At 37.2% G+C, this 20,690-nt stretch overlaps 1 protein-coding gene across 3 annotated transcripts in view; it reads right to left on the minus strand.

Annotated features, from left to right (window-relative positions):
- Nucleotides 1-20,690, minus strand: part of SLC25A12 (solute carrier family 25 member 12) — a 101,162-nt gene that overhangs the window by 16,788 nt on the left and 63,684 nt on the right. For all 3 annotated transcript variants that reach the window (XM_045868628.3, XM_045868627.3, XM_045868629.3), the window contains 4 exons: nucleotides 20,186-20,267; nucleotides 18,738-18,896; nucleotides 15,569-15,621; nucleotides 15,246-15,326 (listed from right to left, as the gene is read on the minus strand). In XM_045868628.3, coding sequence (XP_045724584.1) covers nucleotides 15,246-15,326; nucleotides 15,569-15,621; nucleotides 18,738-18,896; nucleotides 20,186-20,267 — 375 coding nt within the window. The remainder of the gene's footprint in view (nucleotides 1-15,245; nucleotides 15,327-15,568; nucleotides 15,622-18,737; nucleotides 18,897-20,185; nucleotides 20,268-20,690) is intronic.

Raw genomic sequence — 20,690 nt, forward strand, 5'->3', positions numbered from 1 at the left:
AGAAGAAATGGATGCATTCCTAGAAAGGTATAAACTACAAAACTGAAACAGGAAGAAATAGAAAACCTGAACAGACCCATAACCAGCAAGGAAATTGAAGCAGTCATCAAAAATCTCTCAACAAACAAGAGTCCAGGGCTGGACGGCTTCCCAGGGGAATTCTACCAAACATTTAAAGAAGAATTAATACCTATTCTTCTGAAGCTGTTTCAAAATATAGAAATGGGGGGGCGCCTGGGTGGCTCAGTCGTTAAGCGTCAGCCTTTGGCTCAGGACATGATCCCAGGGTCCTGGGATCGAGCCCTGCATCGGGCTCCCTGCTCAGCGGGAAGCCCGCTTTTCCCTCTCCCACTCCCCTTGCTTGTGTTCCTCTCGCTTTGTCTCTTTCTGTCAAATAAATAAATAAAATCTTAAAAAAAAAAAAATGGAAGGAAAACTTCCAAACACTTAAGACACCTAGGTAAACCTAGCCAAAAAGGCAAAGGATCTATACTCAGAAAACTAGAAAACACTCGAAAGAAATTGAGGAAGACACAAAGAAATGGAAAAAAATTCCATGCTCATGGATTGGAAGAACAAATATTGTTAAAATGTCTATGCTACCTAGAGCAATCTACACATTCAATGCAATCCCTATCAAAATACCATCAACTTTTTTCAAAGAAATGGAACAAATAATCCTAAAATTTTTATGGAATCAGAAAAGACGCAAATAGCCAAAGGAATGTTGAAAAAGAAAAGCTGGTGGCATCACAATTCTGGACTTCAAACTCTATTACAAAGCTGTAATCATCAAGACAGTATGGTACTGGCACAAAAACAGACACACAGATCAATGGAACAGAACAGAGAGCCCAGAAATGGACCCTCAACTCTATGGTCAACTAATCTTCAACAAAGCAGGAAAGAATGTCCAATGGAAAAAAGACAGCCTCTTCAACAAATGGTGTTGGGAAAATTGGACAGTCACGTGCAGAAGAATGAAACTGGACCATTTCCTTAAACCATACACAAAAATGGACTCCAAATGGATGAAAGACCTAAATGTGAGACAGGAATCCATCAAAATCTTAGAGGAGAAAACAGGCAGCAAACTCTTCAACTTCAGGCACAGCAACTTCTTGCTAGACACATCTCCAAAGGCAAGGGAAACAAAGGCAAAAATGAACTATTGGGACTTCATCAAGATAAAAAGCTTTTGCACAGCAAAAGAAATAGTCAACAAAACCAAAAGACAACTGACGGAATGGGAGAAGATATCTGCAAATGACATATCAGATAAAGGGCTAGTATCCAAAATCTGTAAAGAACTTCTCCAAAGAAGACATCCAAATGGCCAACAGACACATGAAAAAATGCTCAACATCACTCAGCATCAGGGAAATACAAATCAAAACCTCAGTGGGATACCACCTCATACCAGTCAGAATGGCTAAAATTAACAAGTCAGGAAATGACAGATGTTGGCGGGGATGCGGAGAAAGGGAAACCCTCCTACACTGTTGGTGGGAATGCAAGCTGGTGCACCTCTCTGGAAAACAGTATGGAGGTTCCTCAAAAAGTTGAAAATATAGCTACCCTACGACCCAGCAATTGCACTACTGGGTATTTACCCCAAAGATACAAATGTAGTGAACCAAAGGGGCACCTGCACCCCAATGTTTATAACAGCAATGTCTATGGAAATAGCCAAACTATGGAAAGAGCCCAGATGTCCATTGACAAATGAATGGATAAAGAAGATGTGGTATACATATATACAATGGAATATTACTCAGTCATCAAAAAAAGGTGAAATCTTGCCATTTGCAATGACGTGGATAGAACTAGAGCGTATTAGGCTAAACGAAATAAGTCAGTCAGAGAAAGACAATTATCATATGATCTCACTGATATGTGGAATTTAAGAAACAAAACAGAGGATCATAGGGGAAGAGGAAAAAATAAAACAAGATGAAACCAGAGAGGGAGACAAACCATAAGACACTCTTAATCATAGGAAACACACTGAGGGTTGCTAGGAGGGAAGGGGGGAGAGGGATGGGGTAACTGGGTGATGGACATTAAGGAGGACATGTGATGTAATGAGCACTGGGTATTATATAAGACTGATGAATCACAGACCTCTATCTCTGAAACCAATAATATATTATATGTTAATTAACTGAATTTAAATTTTAAAAAATAATAAATAAATAATAAAAATTGCTTTAACTGTTCTAAAAAAAAAGGCAGGTATTACATAATAATAAAAGTCATTCCAGCAAGAATATATAACATTTGTAAATATTTATGCACTCAACAGAGGAGCACCTAAACATATAAAGGGAATATTAACAGAACTACAGGGAAAAATCGACAGCAATATAGTAATAGTAGGGGACTTTAATACCCCACTTACATCAATGGATAGATCATCTAGATGGAAAATCAATATGGAAATATTAGACTTAAAGGATACATTAGACCAGAGGGACTTAACACATACAAAACATTCCACCAAAAAGCAGAGTACACATTCTTTACAAGTACACACAGAACGTTCTCCAGTATAGATCACATGTTAGGCCACAAAACAAGTCTCAATAAATTTAAGACTGAAATCGTATTAAGCATTTTTCAGACAATAGTACAAAACTGGAAATCAATCACAAAAAGAAAATAAAAATAAAAATCACAAATATGTGGAGATTTAACAACATGCTACTGAACAACTAATGGGTCAACAAAGAAATCAAAGAAAAAATTAAAAAATACCTTGAGACAAATGAAAATACAACACAACAAAACTATGAAATGCAGCAAAAGCAGATGTAAGAGGGAAGTTCATAGTGATATAGACCTACCTCAAAAAACAAAAATAATCTCAAATAAACAATCTAACTTTACACCTAAAGGAACTAGAAAAGAAAAACAAAGGAAGCCCAAAGTAAGTCAGTAGAAGGAAGGAAATAATAAGGATCAGGGCAGAAATAAAGGAGACTAAAAAGAAAATAGGAAAGATCAATGAAACTAACAGCTGGTTCTTTGAAAAGATAAACAAAATTGATAAACCTTTAGCTACACTGACTAAGAAAAAAAGAGGGTTCAAATAAATAAAATCAGAAATGAAAGAGGGGAAGTTATAAGCCATACCAAAGAAATACAAAGGATTATAAGGGGCTACTATGAGGGGCGCCTGGGTGGCTCAGTCTGTTAAGAATCTGCCTCCAGCTCAGGTCCTGATCTCAGGGTCCTGGGATTGAGTCCCACATGGGGTTCCCTGTGCAGCGGGGAGCCGGCTTCTCCCTCTGCCTGCCACTCCCCCTGCTTGTGCTGTCAAATAAATAAAATTAAAAAAAAAAAAAAAGAGGCTACTACGAAAAATTATATGCTGACAAACTGGACAACCTAGAAAAAATGGATAAATTCCTAGAAACATAAAATATTCAGTCTTCCAAGACTGACTAATGGAAAATCCAAATAGACTGATTACTGAGAAGGAGACTAAATCAGTAATCAAAAACCTCCCAACAAACAAAAGTCCAGAACCAGATGGCTTTACTGGTGAATCCTATAAAACATTTAAAGAAGAGTTAATACCTATCGTTCTCAAACTCTCCCAAAAATTGAAGAGGAGGGAATGCTTCCAAACTCATTTTATGAGGCCAGCATTATCCTGATACCAAACACCAAACAAGAACACCACAAAAAAAGAAAATGACAGACCCAAATCCCTGATGAACACAGATGCAAAAATCCTCAACAAAATATTAGTAAACCAAATTCAAAAATACATTAAGAACATCATACACCATGATCAAGTGGGATTTATTCCAGGATGTAAGGATGGTTGAACATCTGCAAATCAGTCATTGTGATACACCACATCAACAAAATGAAAGCTAAAAATCACATGATCATCTCAATAGATGCAGAAAAAGCATCAGGCAAAATTCAGCATCCATTTAATGACAAGCTCACAACTAACATCACACTCAATGGTGAAAAACTGGAAGCATAAATCTCTAAGATCAGGAAGAAGAGAAGGATGCTTGCTTTCACCACTTTTATTCAACATAGAAATAAAAATTTTAGCCAGAGCAATTCAGCAAGAAAAAGGAACAAAAGGCATCCAAATTGGAAAGGAAAGAGTAAAACTCATTATTTGCAAATGACATGATTTTATATACATAAAATCCAAAAGACCTCCAAAAAACTGAATAAACAAAAACAGTAAAGTTGCAGGATACAAAGTCAACATACAAAAAGCTGTTGTGTTTTTCTACACTGACAATGAACTGTCAGAAAGAGAAATTACAAAAACAACTCCATTTACAATTGCATCAAAATGAATAAAATACCTAGGAATAAATTTAAGGTGGTAAAAACCTGTACATAAAAAACTACATTGATAAAAGAAATGGAAGAAGACCCAAATAAATGGGAAGATGTTCTGTGCTCATGGACTGGAAGAATTAATATTGCTAAAAAGTCTGTATTACCCAAAGCAATCTATAGATTCAATGCAATCCCTATCAAAATCCCATGGCATTTTCACAGAAATAGAGCAAAGAACCCTAAAATTTATATGAAACCACAAACGATCTTGAGTAGTCAAAGCAATCTTGAGAATGAAGGACAAAGCTGGAGACAAAGCTCGCTGATTTCAAGCTATATTTAAAAATGATAGTAATCAAAGCAGTATGGTTTTGGCATAAAAACATATAGATCAATGGAACAAAAAAAGAGTCCAGAAATAAACTCATGCATCTATAGTCAATTACTTTACAACAAAGGAAGCAAGCACATACAATGGGGAAAGTACAGTCTCCTCAATAAATGGTGTTGGGAAAACTGCACAGCCACATGCAAAAGAATTAAACTGTACCACTATCTTACCCCACACACAAAATTAACTAAAAATGTATTAAAAACCTGAATATAAGAGCAGAAACTATAAAACTCCTAGAAGAAAATGTAGGTGGTAAATGGGCAGAAGACATGAACAGACATTTTTCCAAAGAAGACATCCAAATGGCCAACAGACACATGAAAAATTGCTCAATATTGCTCGGCATCAGGGAAATACAAATCAAAACCTCAATGAGATACCACCTCACACCAGTCAGAATGGCTAAAATTAACAAGTCAGGAAATGACAGATGTTGGCGGGGATGCGGAGAAAGGGGAACCCTCCTACACTGTTGGTGGGAATGCAAGCTGGTGCAGCCACTCTGGAAAACAGTATGGAGGTTCCTCAAAAAGTTGAAAATAGAGCTACCATACGATCCAGCAATTGCACTACTGGGTATTTACCCCAAAGATACAAAAGTAGGGATCCGAAAGGGTACGTGCACCCCGATGTTTATAGCAGCAATGTCCACAATAGCCAAACTGTGGAAAGAGCCAAGATGTCCATTGACAGATGAATGGATAAAGAAGATGTGGTATATATATACAATGGAATATTATGCAGCCATCAAAAGGAATGAGATCTTGCCATTTGCAACGACGTGGATGGAACTGGAGGGTAATATGCTGAGCGAAATAAGTCAAACAGAGAAAGACATGTATCATATGACCTCACTGATATGAGGAATTCTTAATCTCAGGAAACAAACTGAGGGTTGCTGGAGTGGGGGGTGGAGTGGGAGGGATGGGGTGATTGGGTGATAGACACTGGGGAGGGTATGTGCTCTGGTAAGCGCTGTGAATTGTGCAAGACTGTTGAATCTCAGATCTGTACCTCTGAAACAAATAATGCAATGTATGTTAAGAAAAAAAAAAAAGAAGAAGAAGATAGCAGGAGGGGAAGAATGAAGGGGGGGAAATCGGAGGGGTAGATGAACCATGAGAGATGATGGACTCTGAAAAACAAACTGAGGGTTCTAGAGGGGAGGGGGGTGGGAGGATGGGTTAGCCTGGTGATGGGTATTGAGGAGGGCACGTTCTGCATGGAGCACTGGGTGTTATGCACAAACAATGAATCATGGAACACTACATCAAAAACTAATGATGTAATGTATGGGGATTAACATAACAATAAAAAATTTTTTTAAAAAAATGTAGGTGGTAAGCACCTTGATATTGCTCTTGGCAATATCTTTTTGGATCTGACTTCAAAGGCAAAGGCGACAAAAGCAAAAATAAACAAATGGGACTACATCAAACTGAAAAGGTTTTGCAAAGCAAAGGAAACCACCAACAAAATGAAAAGGCAACCTACTTGAATGGGAGAAGATACTTGCAAATCATATATCCAATAAGGAGTTAATATCCAAAATATATAAAAAACTCATAAAACTCAACAAAAAACAATCCAATTAAAAAATGGGTAGAGCATCTGAATAGCATTTTTCCAGAAAAGACATACAAGTGGCCAACAGGCATATGAAAAGATGCTCAATATTATTAATTACCAGGGAAATGTAAATCAAAGCCACAATGATATATTATCTCACACCTGTCAGAATGGCTATTCTCAAAAAGATAAGAAATAATAAGTATTGGTGAGGACATGCACTGCTGCTGGGAATGTAAATTGTGCAGCCACTAGGGAAAACAGTATGGAGCTGCCTCAAAAAACTAAAAATAGAACTACCATATGATACAGGAGTACTACTTCTGGGTATTTATCCAAAGAAAAAGAAAACACTAATTTGAAAAGATATTTGCACCCCTATGTTTATTGCAGTATTATTCACAATAGCCAAGACACAGAAACAACCAAGGTGTCCACAGATCAATGAATGGATAAAGATGATGTGGTGTATGTATGCAATGGAATACTACTCAGCCATAAAAAAGGATGAAATCGTCCCATTTGTATCAACATTGGATGGACTTTGAGGGTATCATGCTAAGCGAAATAAAGCAGAGAGAGAAAAACAAATAGTGTAGGATTTCACTTATATGTGAAATCTAAAACACAAAATAAATGAACAAAACTCACAGGAGCAGAGAACAGATTGGTGGTTGGCAGAGGGGAGGGGGATTAGAGGAGTGGGTAAAATAGGAGATGGGGGTCAAGACACACAAACTTCCAGTCATAAAATAAATAAGCCATGGGGATGTAATGTACAGCATGGTAACCATAGTGAACAATATATTGCATATTATGTAACTTTTTATGGTGACGGGGGTAACTATACTTATTGTGGTAATCATTTCCCAGTGTATACAAATACTGAATCATTTTGTATACCTCAAACTAATAAAATGTTATATGGCCATTATAACTCAAAAAAAACACAACACAGACACATTAAGATAATAGGTGAGTCATAGACTGGGAAAAATATTCATAATACATATATCTGACAAAGGACTACATCTATCATGGATAAAGAACTCCTACAAGTCAATAATAAAAATATAAATAACCTAATAAAAAATAGGTAGAAAACTTGAACAGATACTTTACAAGAAAAGATATACAAAGAGCCAATAAACACATGAAAAGATGGTCAATGCCTTAAGCATCAGAGAAATGCAAATTAAAACCACAGTAAGTATGCTTTCACACCAACTTGAATGACTAAAATAACAAAGACTAAGACCCTCTAACGTTGGTGAGGGTGTGGAGTAACAAATACTCATATACTGCTAATGAGACTGCAAAATGGTCCATCCACTTCCAAGAACCAAGTCACAGTATCTTTTTTTTTAAAGATTTTTATTTTTTTGACAGAGAGCGAGAGAGAGCGAGAGAGCGAGAGAGCGCACAAGGAGGGGGAGGGGCAGAGGGAGAGGGAGGAGCAGGCTCCCCACTGAGCAGGGAGCCCGATGTGGGGCTCGATTCCAGGACCCTGGGATCAGGACCTGAGCTGAAGGCAGATGTTTAATCGACTGAGCCACCCAGGAGCCCCCTGGCAGTATCTTTTAAATTGAACATACCTGGGGCACCTGGGTGGCTCAGTCAGCTAAGCATCGGACTCTTGGTTTCAGTTGCAGTCATGATCTCAGGGTCCTAGGATCAAGCCCCACCCAGCTCCCACTCAGCATGGTATCTGCTTGTATTTTTTCTCTCCTCCTCCCTCTGCCCCTCCCCGCCATGTGTGCATATGCATGCTAATAAATGGAATAAATAAATCTTTAAAAAAATAAATTCAACATACCTGCAGCCTATTCTATCTTATTCACCCATGAAAAATGTTGACAAAAAGATGTGTACAAGAATGTTTATAGCAGCCTTGTTTTTCTTTTTTTTTTTGAGAGAGAGCACATGCACACACAAGTGGGGGTGGGAGGGAAGGGAGGGAAGGGTGGGAGGGCCAAAAGGAGAGGGAGAGAGAGAATCCCAAGCAGGCTCCATGCTCACTCCCACACAGGGCTCGATCTCATGACCCTGAGATCGTGACCTGAACCGAAATCAGGAATTGGACGCTCAACCAGCTAAGCCACCCAGGTGCCCCTATAGAAGCCTTATTTATAACAGATACAAACTGGAAACAACTCAAATGTCCATTAACAGATGAATGAATAAACAAATTGTGGTCAATTCATACAGCAGAATAATAGTAAAATTAAAAACAAAAAACCAACGACTGATACCCACAAAATAACATGGATGACTCTTGAAAACATGTTAAACAAAAGAGACCAGCCATGAAAGGATGCATTTGTATGATTCCATTTATATGAAATCTAAGAAGAAACAAAACTATTATCAGAACAGTGGTGGCCTGGGGGACAGAGGAGTGACTGGTTGGAAAGAGGCATGAATGAATTTTCTGAGGTGAAATGTTCCATACCTTACCTTGAGTGGTGATTTCATGGGTGTATACAGTTGTTAAAACCCACTGAGCTGACCTCTAAGATCTGATCATTTCTTGGTATCTTAATTATACCTAAATAAATGATCATATATATGTATATATATTCAGATAGAAGCTAAATTTTTACTACATATACAATATAATTTTAAAAAAGAACAAAAGCCACTACAAAGTTGATCTAGATTTATTTTGACACATGAAGAAGGCCTGGACTTGACTCTCCAAGAGAACATGATCAAACAAAAGGAGTTGATCTTAAAATCAAAATACTTGGTGCTCACAGGAAACCAGCATATATTAGCTACGTGATTCGGGGTGAGAGTTAACTTTTCTGAGCTTCTGTTCCTCATGTACCTATTTCACAAGAAGTGACAATGTGCATATTAAAGTACTTTGAAAATTCTAAGTTGACATTAAAGTATTATTCTTGCTCACAACAGATATCATAATTAAGCACTCAATTATATTTATGTCTGATATGCACATGTAATATGTATGTGTACACAGATACGTATTTATACATATACAAAGAGAGACTTCTTAATAGAAGAATAAAAACATATGGCCTGATAAGAATGGCTTATCTATGAGAACAATGGGAAAAATTATTTGAAACCAACTGCTATATATACACTACACATACAGCATCCATAACATGTATTTGTGAGTAACTGTATATATAAATACACTCTTGCCCCAACCGCACCTAAAGAAGGGTCAAGCAACTGTTAAGCCTAAAGGTCAATTTATTGATACTACAACAACAAAAAAATTTATGCTAGCACCTCTATATTATAAATTCCAAACTAAGTATTTTTTGAGAAGGTTTTGATATAGATATAAAAAAAGGTTGGTTAGGGGCACCTGGGTGGCTCAGTTGGTTAAGCGACTGCCTTCGGCTCAGGTCATGATCCTAATCAGATCATGAACAGATACTTTACAAGAAAAGAATCAGATCATGAACAGATACTTTACAAGAAAAGATATACAAAGAGCCAATCTGTTCAGCAGGGAGTCTGCTTCTGCCTCTGAACCTCTCTCCTCTCATGTTCTCTCTCTCATTCTCTCTCAGATAAATAAATAAAATCTTTAAAAAAAAAAAAAAGGTTGGTTAATGTTCACAATGAAGACTTAAAATTTGAAAATGCACACTGCTTATACTTCTAGAAGTATATACTTCTATATTCCCAAAGGTTATATTCTATTTTTTTTTTTAGCATCTTACCATAATGCACATTTATTATCTCATGGTTTCTTTTTTTTTAAATTTAAATTCAACATATAGTACACATTAGTTTTTGGTGTAGTGTTCAATGATTCATTCATTAGTTGCATATAAAGATGTGGTTCATATATACACTGGAATATTACTCAGTCATCAGAAAGGTTACATTCTATTTCTAAAGTGAGAGGTTCTGCTGTGATTCTCTGCTGCCTTTAGAAAGTGAGAGCAGCTTGCATTTCCAATCAGGAAATCAGAGTCAACAAAATTTCCATTTAGTTTAAAAAAGTGAGTGTGTGTGTGTGTGTTTGTGTGTACAGACACATGTATGTGAGCATGCATATGAGAACATTAGAAGGAAATATTTTGGGGCGCCTGGGTGGCTCAGTCAGTTAAGCATCTGCCTTTGGCACAAGTCATGATCTCCGGGTCCTAGGACTGAGCCCTGCATCGGGCTCCCTGCTCAGTGAGGAGTCTGCTTCTCCCTCTCTCTCTGCCCCTCTCCCCCCGTAACACTTGTGCTCTCTGCTCTCTCTTGTGCTCTCTCCCTCAAATAAATAAATAAAATCTTAAAAAAAAAGAAGAAGAAGGAAATATACCAAAATGTTGACAATGAAAAATAAAACTGTCATTTGGTAATCTATGCTCAAGGCAAAAGACCCTAAAAAAATTAAGGTTAATAATTTGTGTGAAAGATCCAAGACCTAAATATAAGAGCTAAAACTATAAAACTCTTAGAAGAAAACAGAGGTATTAATCTACATGATCTTGGATTAGACAATAATTTCTTACCTATGACACCAAAAGCACAAGCAACAAAATATTGTTAAATTGGACTTCATTAAAATTAAAGTCCAATTCTTCAAAGGACACAAAGTGAAAAATATTGGAAATCACATGTCTGATAAGGGACTCTAAATATATAAAGAACTCTTATAATTTAATCATAAAAGACAACCCAATTTAAAAACAGGCAAAGGTTCTGAATAGACATGTCTCCAAAGGAGATATACAAATGCCAATACATTCTTGAAAAGATGCTCATCATGTCAGTTATTAGATTACAACAAGATAACACTTCATATCCACTAGGATAGCTACAATCAATAACAAGAATGTGGAGAAATCTGAACCCTTATACATTGTTGGTAGGAATGTAAAATGGTGCAGCCACTTTGGAAAACAGTCTGGCAGTTCCTCAAAATACAAATTAGAGTTACTATATGACCCACCAATTCCACTCCTAGGTATATACCCAAGAGAAGTGGAAACATATGTCCAAACAAAACTTTTTACATTAATGTTCACAGCAGCATTATTCATAATAGCCAAAAATTGGAAACAACCCCAATGTTCAACAACTGGCTAAAGTTGTTGATGCATAAACCAAATGTGATATAACTATATAATGGAATATTACTCACCAATAAAAAGGCCTGAAGTACTGATACATAGTGCAACATGGATAAATCCTGAAAACATTGTGCTGAGTAAAAAAAGCCAGACACAAAAGGCCACACATTTTTTATTCCATTTATATGAAATGTCCAGAATTGGTGAATCTATAGAGATGGAACGTTTATTAGTGGATGCCTAAGGCTTGGCAGGGGGCAGATAGGAAAAACTGATGGGCAACAGCTAAAGGGTACCAGGTTTCTTTTTCAGGTGATAAATATGTTCTAAAATCGACTGTGGTGATAGTTGCCAACTCTGTGGATACACTGAAAACTGCTGAGCTGTACACTTTAAAATGGGGGAACTGTAGGGTATGTGAATTATATCTCAGTAAAGCTGTTGTTTTTAAAACATTCCTGAAACATAGCAGGCATTCAATGAGTGAGAGAATAAATAAATGAGAAAATGAATGAATAGAAGCATATACCAAATATTGAAGAATATGGATTTGGAGACGGAAATGGCTTAAATCTCAATTTTTCCATTTGCTAAGTGCTGGATTTCACTGAGCTTTTAATTTCTTCAACTCTAGCTGGGAATAATGAGATGATGCCTATAAAGTGCAAATCCAGTGCAGGATGCTCAAGGAATGGTAGCTATTATGATGACTTATAATCATAAGCATGTATTTTCTTTGGTGATATGCAGAAATGAAGCAAATCACAATAAGGAATTCTGCTTTCAAATTACCACAGTAGAATATGATTAGACTTAAGATTAAGTTTTACCTGGTGAGAATAATCAGGAACTACCTTTTTTTCTATGAGATGTAAACATAACCTAAGTCTGGTTCCCTTCACAGGAAAAAAGAAGTAAATCCTTCTAAGACTTGACAGCTTGTTGAATGAGAATGAATAAATGGAAGAACGAATGGAAATATACCAAATGTGAATAAATATGGATTTAAAACAAAAGTGGTTTGAATCTTAACTTTACCACCTACTAAGTCTGGATCTCACTTAGGTTTATTTTCTTCAACTCTAGTTGGGAAAAATAATGAGATAGATAATGCCTATAAAATGTTTGGTGGGGGGTGCCTGGGTGGTGTAGTTAGTTGGGTATCTGACTCTTGGTTTCGGCTAGGGTTGTGATCTCATGGTCATGGGATCAAGCCCCAAAGTGGGCTCCGTGCATAGTGCAGAGTCTGCTTGGGATTCTCTCTCCCTCTGCCCCTCCCACTCGTGCTCTCCTGCTTGTGCTCTCTCTTCCTCTCTCTAAAATGAATAAAAAAATAAAATGTTCAGATAGGCAAAGTCCTTACTGCTCATTAGCAATCCTAGCAGATTAAGAGCTACATTAGAAGCAAAAACCAGTGTCAATGACAGTAATGTTTTAATTGAGTGATAGGTTTACAGATGCTAATTATAACGTGTACTAGATTTATAATGTGTACTCTTCTGCATTTATCAAATATCACATACTCTTAAAAACAGATCATAAAACTAAACAAACAAACAACCAAAAAAAAATAAGGTATGGATATTTTTATTTCTTGGTCAATTCATTATCTAGGTCAACAAACACCATTTTTCCTAAAGGGCAGCAGTCATTTTCATAGCAGAATTTCTCTCCCATATATAGGGAATTCAAAGCCCAGGTCCTAGATGATCCCTTTGCTGGGAAAAAACTATAACACCAATACTGACTATTCAGTTTGAGCCATTTCTTTTGAATTAATCTGCATTAGGTTAACACATTTTGCAATAGGTTAACACAAGGCACATCTTTAAAATTGAGTGATTTTTGAGAAAACAGCAGCACTGATCTCAGCTGGTGATACAGACAGCTTTTAGCCCAATACCCACAGGGACCCTGCACATCATATCACCACCACTACCCAGGATGGTGAGGGTTCTCATGATCAGGCTCACAGGCAGCCACTCTTCCCGGTGTCTATCCAGTGGCTGCTTACAAGGTTTCATTCAGTAAAGAGAACATTCCTATATTCCACAGTGCCTGATATTCTTTAAACAGAGACTCATTCATTTTGTTTAAGGCTTTATTCTTTGCTGAAATACACAGACATGGGGAGAAGTGGCAGATTATGCTTTAACAATCATTTACACTGTGGTGTGACTGAATTCATCAGTACAAACTCAATAGATAAACATTTTCTTTCCTCCCTGAATGAAGAGATTTAGAAAAAAAGAGGGAAGCATAAAATGTTTGAGGTGAAGAATGGCAGACAACCTTATCATTCTGCCTAGAGCCCAACCTGTCTATTTTTCATGCTGTCAGTTTCCAACTAGACAATCCATCAAAGTTCTCAGAAATGAGTCATGATTAAAGAAGAGATTTAGAGTGTCAGCACAACCCTCAAGGCACCCTAGACTTCAAGAGAAATTCCCAAAGTTCAAACCTAGAAACAGGGTCCATAATAGGAAAAACAAAGGAACCAAAGATCTGATTACGGTTTAACCACTTAGGTCGCATGTCAGACATGGGAACAGGTCAGTTTCATGGGCAAAAACCTCTGGGTATTACTAAGGGAAACAGAAATAATTAACTATGTGGAACAGAAAGAGCATGACTTAGGAGATTTCTGGCAGATATATGCATGAGCAGTGGCAAAACTGAGTTTGGAAACTTCTTAACCAAACTAAAACTAAGACCACTGAGAAAAAGAGTATTTATGATTTGCAAACATTCTCTCATTTGAAGAGAAATAATTACAGCATCTAATTGGGGTAAAGGAAGAGGAGAAACTACTTTTTTTGTGATCTGCTTAAACAAAGGTCTTATTCTATGTTTATTATTTGTCCTTCATGAAAAAAAAAAAAAAGTCAGCCAAAGAGGTGAGTTTGCTTCTTGAGAATGCACTTGGACGGGCATGAGTGCAATCATACATGCAAATGCACAGACATACGGTACATAGACACACACACACACACACACAAACACACACACACAGAGCCCAAGTCACCTTTTCAGCAGGACTTTGGTTGCACAAAGGTGAGGACACAGGTACGTACCAGGCTGACAAATCTCATCAAAAAGAATCCAGAGCAGCCACTCTCTCTGACCCTTGGGGCTTCTTTGCAGAATTAAAAGCTGCAAAGGTCATTGACCTCATCACCTCAAGTTCCACAAGCAACTGAGGAGGGTTTAGCCAAGATTGTCAGCCAATTCAACTGAAGTTATTAAGGGTTTCAGGGACAAAATGGACTAAATAAGTCTTAAACAAATCATGTATTAACAAATTTGAAATGAACACCACAAATAAAATCAGTTGAGCTACAAACTTAACTTTGAGAATTGGTCTAAATCCAATGTCATGCTCACGCTTTAAAGATAGAAACCTCTGTGCTCTAAGTGAATATAATCTGAATCTCTGCATTCAGAACTGTAATCGCCTTAACATAATTATGGTTGTTTGCTATAACCTCTGGTCCCTAAAGAAGGAAAATTATAATTATACCACAATGGTTTATTCAGTCCTACACCTAAAATCTAAGAGCCCAATTAATCAGTCATCTCACACTTATTTTAAAGTTCCAGACAATATAAATGTATGGGAACTCTACCCACTACTCTATATTCTGTGATATTTAAGAATCAGGATTAGAACTTTTAAAAGTGTGGAAGGTAATGTCAGGGGCTTTTAAGAGTCAGAGTTGATAAAAATACTACCTCTTTTCTTAAAACCAGTTAGATAATGCAATGAAATTAAAAAGCATTCCTTATGATCACTGAGAAAATCCTAGAATCCCTTGAGTTCAGAAAGAATGTCACTCAGGTATTACATCTAATGTGCAAAAAAGGTTAAAGGAACATACTTGCCATGAGAAATGCCCGGTATTAATACTTACACAACCTCCAGCAAGGATTTCTGCTAAAAGTGGAATGGAGCCATCTCTTCTGGTAAATTTGTCCCGGACAAAATCATTAACCTAATCAGAAAGACAACATCAATTAACAGGAATTCTCAACCATTTCCTCCACTGGCATGTCATTGGTTTTCCAAGTCATCAAAATACCTGTGTCTCACGATAAAATAAAGAATTATCAAATGTCTACATATAAGTTGAAAGTTTTACAAATGTCTTAATAGACTCAGCAGCATCAGCATTAATTTTTGGCTTAATGATAATCTAAACAAATGACATGTAAATTCAATGAGAAGGAAACTTACAGTCAGTTTAATGGCCTTTTCTGGAGCAACCCCTATAAGTTGTGGTATCAGACCTACAGAAACAGAGAGAAGCATCAGCAATATGAATGTACTAGACATGAATATAGAAACCCAATAAGTAATAGTTTCCCCCATATTATTTCCCTATCAAACCTTTTAGGGTTTTCACTAAAATACGGAAAAATGGATTATCCTAAAAAGTCTGTACATGTATGTAATAATTATTTATGTCAAATATAATGCTATGCTTTCTTGAGGCTATAGATCCTTTTGTTAAGCATGCTTCCTTTAAAGCCTAGTTATCTAACATCTCCCAAAAAGTACCTGAGGAAGGGATGGAGCCCATGATCTTCTCTACTCCCAAACCCTGCCAATAACAATGTAACCAAATTCCCTCCCTTTACAACCAACAACATACAAACATACACAAACACTTTAGAGAAGTCAGTGTTGTGTTTGGAAAACCTCTGCAAAGCATGATGTTGAGTAGACCCAGATTTTGCCACAAATGACATTATTACCTATGTAATAGCGTATGGTGGTTTTGTTATTACAGAATACCAACTCCCATAATTTTCTCTTTAGAAAAAAACAGAATTCAGTACTCATTTATTTTGAAGGAAGCCAAAACTGCAAAGAAAAATGCAGTTTTAAGTATCATTTAATGGGTGTCTTCTACAAGCAAAAACATATGCCTCCTGCGTTCTTATTTACTAATATATGTCAAACTTAAGACATTTCAAAAGAATCTTCTTAAAACAAAGGAAATCATTATTCTTAGAAAGTTAAATTTCCCAGGTTGGCTGCAAACTGGAAAAGAAAAAAATATATAAACAATTCAACATCTGTAGATATTCATAAGGCTCAGCTTTCTAAAAGCACACAGATTATCCAAATTGCTGGCGTACATTTTTTGCATACATTTTTTAAATATGCTAACAATAAGCATTCTATACCCTTTAAATCACCCAGCCATGGGGGAGTTATGTATGTGTTTGCACACTCACTGCTGATCTTAAGCCTACTTTGAGTGATTTTCTATGAGTTGAGAGCCAGCAAGTAATCATATATACAGGCTACTGTCAGTCAAACTGAATTATCAATGACAAACACAAATCTGCACACACCTTTAATGGGTAGCAGATTGATTTAAAAGAATAAATCAGCAGATGGCAGTCTTAACTTTCTAACCTTCATGATTATGAGGCCCTATTACTTTTAATCTAACTTCCATACAACCATGTCAGTGTATGTATTTGTTTTACAACTTGCCTCAATAAAGCTCATTGAATTTTAATAAAGTACTGATTTATGTCATTTTATCACTATTGCCTGCAAAGAGATTTAAGCTAATCTGTCAACAATTTTGTCAATCATCTGACAGAATAAAGGACCAGTTCTAAGCAATATATGACAATCTCAATAATCACAGTGTTCACATACAGGACTCCTACAATCTTCTCCCTGATACAAGAGTCTCTCATTTAAAGAACTGATTTTATCAGTTCACATCCTGAATAAAGCTAACAATCCCTCCACCTCTCCCCACCCCCAAACTTGCCATATCAGATCCATTTAATTAACATGGCATCTCTCTGAAATGAAATTTTCTCTAAGCGTCCATCCATTGAGAAGGCTAAACTGTGCAGTATACATCCAGGTTACTTCTAATAGGAACATTCCCTTTAAAATTATACCAAGGAGGAAGAAAGGTTATTATTCAACAAAGAAAGACTGGAGATGACAAAGGAAAAAAAAAAAAACCTTAGCACCACTCAACCCTCCTTAAACTCCTCACTGAATAAAATCTAGATATGCAAGGTTTGATACACCTTAAAATAAGCATTCCCATGAACGATCTGCATTCTGGACAACACACACCTTTTCCTATGGAGTAACTACATGTTATACAGCTAGAATTTAGAGAGGCTAGAGTTTTGAATATTGAGTAAAATTAACTACATGCTAATTAGGAGCAGGGTATTTGAGCCTAGTTTGATTTGACCACTCTCTTTTCTTAGTCTGTATATAATGCCAAAAATGAATATTCTCATGACCCTCTCCTTTAAATGTAAGTATATCAGAGATACATTTTTCACTCGAATATCTGCAAATAACGCTAACCAGAGGTGTTTTTTTTCTCCTCTCTGTGAGCAGAAGCTTTGTGCAGTTCCAATCTTTCTTTCCAAGGAAGAGGTTCTAAGCCAAACAGTTCAACAGAGCTCAGAGCGAGCTAGGGATTAATGAGATCGTGTGTGCAAACAAATAAGTACAGTAAATTACATAAACGCTCTGGACTTGAACATGTAGAGAATATTTTCAAAGAATTCCAAGTGGCGCCCAAAGGGATTAAAAAATTAATCTCCCTCCCAAAGGAAACCCTAAATTCTTATGTGAAAACATGTACATGAAAGTCATTCCCTCCCTAAAAAGAACAAGTTCCTACAAAGCCCACGGGGGTGGGGAGAATTCTACAAGGGGCTGTTGCCTCTGATGCAGACAGCACTGTGCTCAGCCTCCACTTGGTGGTAACATTCCCTGCGAAAGAAAATCTCTCTGCTCTTACTCAGTGCCTCTGAGCTAAGGGGAGGAAAGGAGAGAGAATGAGACCTGAAGCCAAAGGTTTTCTTTTACTCATTTTTTTTAACTTCAGATAACTCACTGGAAAAAAGATTTATGGATGACCTCCTTGGAAGAGACAAACACATCTGATAATCTCTTTCAATTGAAACAAGTGCACAGAGGGTAAACTCACCACCTTCAAGTAACAGCCTGGCTTCAATTTCACAGAGAAGAGGTGCATCTCTCTTCTCTAACTCTGAGAAAAGCAGCTATCTACTTCTTAGCTGTCATCCTTTATTCAACCTGCAGACATGTGCCTGAGATTCTAAGAGCACAGTGACGGAGACTCATGTTGGGACAAACGCAGGATTTGGATTCCATGAAATATAAATATCAGGAAGAAGAAATGAAGGCCTTGTCTGCAGACTAATATTGCTAGCTACAGCAAGGATGTGAAAAGGGAAACAAGCAACAAGAAAATAAAAAGAGAGAAACAGCTCTAGTCTGACTGGACAGGCTACACACTGATTTTCATAATGATGGAGTTAAAATCTGCTGCTGGGGAGATAAAATCACTAACTTTGGCAGCTGAGATACGCTTACTCACCCCGGTAGAGTCCAAAGAAGCCCTCATAACGCAAGACTTTCTTAAAACAGTCAAAGCTGTTTTTGTACATCAGCTCCCCAACCACCGAGCCAGTGCCACGCTGGTTCTGCATGCGGGTCTTCACCAGGTCTATAGGATACACTGCTGTGGCTCCCACGGCTACAAACAAAACGGGTTTTAGGCTTAAACAAGAGCACAATTAAATGGAGGATCTTTAAGGACAGGAAATCTCATCTCAAAGGACTAGAAAACAAAACTCAGTTATCTATTTCTCACAAAAAAAGAGACTAAGTGGTTTTTCCTTCTCCCGTACACCCTGTACCACTGAAGGATGACAGGCTAGCAACTGGGATCCATAAATACAGCTGCTTCAGAGAACAACTGCAGTGGATTTTCAAGTCATCCCCAACATTAAATAACCAAGACTTGATTTTTTGTAACAACATGAAACTATTATATATATATTTCTTTATGTTTTCCATTCAGTGCCTAAACATAATACCATTTACCCCTTAAAATAACCATATATTTCACACAGGTAGCTGTAATTTTAAAATTTAGTTTACTAAAGCGTTTTGATAAACTAATCTTCGTTATGAGCATAATATCGGAACCAATCTCAACATGACCTTATCCCTTTGTACAGAATTTGGTCTTTAAAAAAAAAAAATGAAAACGCCAGGCTTTAGAATTTTTCAGAGATTGAGAAATTTATAAAATGAATTAGAGTGTTATATTTTTCAACTGTTGAAAACCAAAACATGTTCTGCAACTTCTAAAACTGAAACTGAAAAGAAAAAAATAATAGTTTCATCAGTTCAGGCTTGTTTTGAAAAATCATAAACATTTTAATCGCACCTCCTAGGTTCTTCTCAACAAAGCAGCTTCAGATTCTACACATTTTCTATGGAGAGATTTAAGCCAAAGAAGTCTCCCAAATTTTGCCCAGGAGCCAGGAGGGGAGGTTCCTTTTAGAAATAGTTAACTACAAGTCTAGATATTCTTCAAGCAGTAAAAAAGGGAGAGGAAAAAAATACAAGTAGAAAAGCCAAAGTGAATCACTTTAGGAGGTTGTTTTACTTCCTAAGGTCCTGGGATTTCTATCCCAAATCTTGATTGCCCACCTGCCCTCACCCCCAACACCATTGACACAGTATCATTTCCATTTCTTCATCCTGGTTCTCAGCGGGGTGATTGAAGTGAGAGTAGCACACATCCAGACTTTCACTTTATTACAGAGCTTTTGTCCTGAAGACAGGCTGGAGCCCGAGGGGCCACGGCTGCGCTGCAGCAAGTCCTCTGATCACAGGGAGAAATCAAGAACGCTTCGGAAAGCTCTGCAGTCCTGTCCCGCAGAAACGATGAACTGCACCTCTGATCTGTCTCGGTCTAGTGAGATAATATTACATCAACGCAAGCTGGGAACAGCACAGGGCCGTGTCACTCACCTCCAGCAACTGAGCCCAGAGTGAATCTATAAGCAGACTCGGCTATCTGGAGCCAGACAGGCCTGCCTAAACCGTGAGATTGCTGTGGGGAGGAAAACACGTAAAAAAAATTTTGGAAAAGTATAAGGCAAAAAAAAAGCGCTACGAATCAGCTATTTTAAGATTTTTAAAATAGATACCTCAATTAGCATTTAAAAACCACATCCAGCCAAATAGACACCGTTGCTTTTTTCTCCCCCATTTTTTTTTTTACAAGCCTATTAATAGCTGATTTGTCTGCTACTATTGGGGAATACACTATCATTCCAGAGAGGTGACTCTTTCAGGTAAATAAACATTTCGGGTATAAAATCCTTTCCCCCTTCTTTACTGTAACCAACCTAAAATTTTAAAATATTTCTAAAATGCACAAGAACTACCTTGAGGGGCGCCTGGGTGGCTCAGTCAGTTAAGCGTCCGACTCTTGATTTGGGCCCAGGTCAAGATCTCTGGGTCATAAGATCGA

This window comes from Mirounga angustirostris, unplaced genomic scaffold (assembly GCF_029215605.1).
Source record: "Mirounga angustirostris isolate CCGP_5_RB_7025 unplaced genomic scaffold, mMirAng1.0.hap1 SCAF_3, whole genome shotgun sequence".
NCBI classification, from domain to species: Eukaryota; Metazoa; Chordata; class Mammalia; order Carnivora; family Phocidae; genus Mirounga; species Mirounga angustirostris.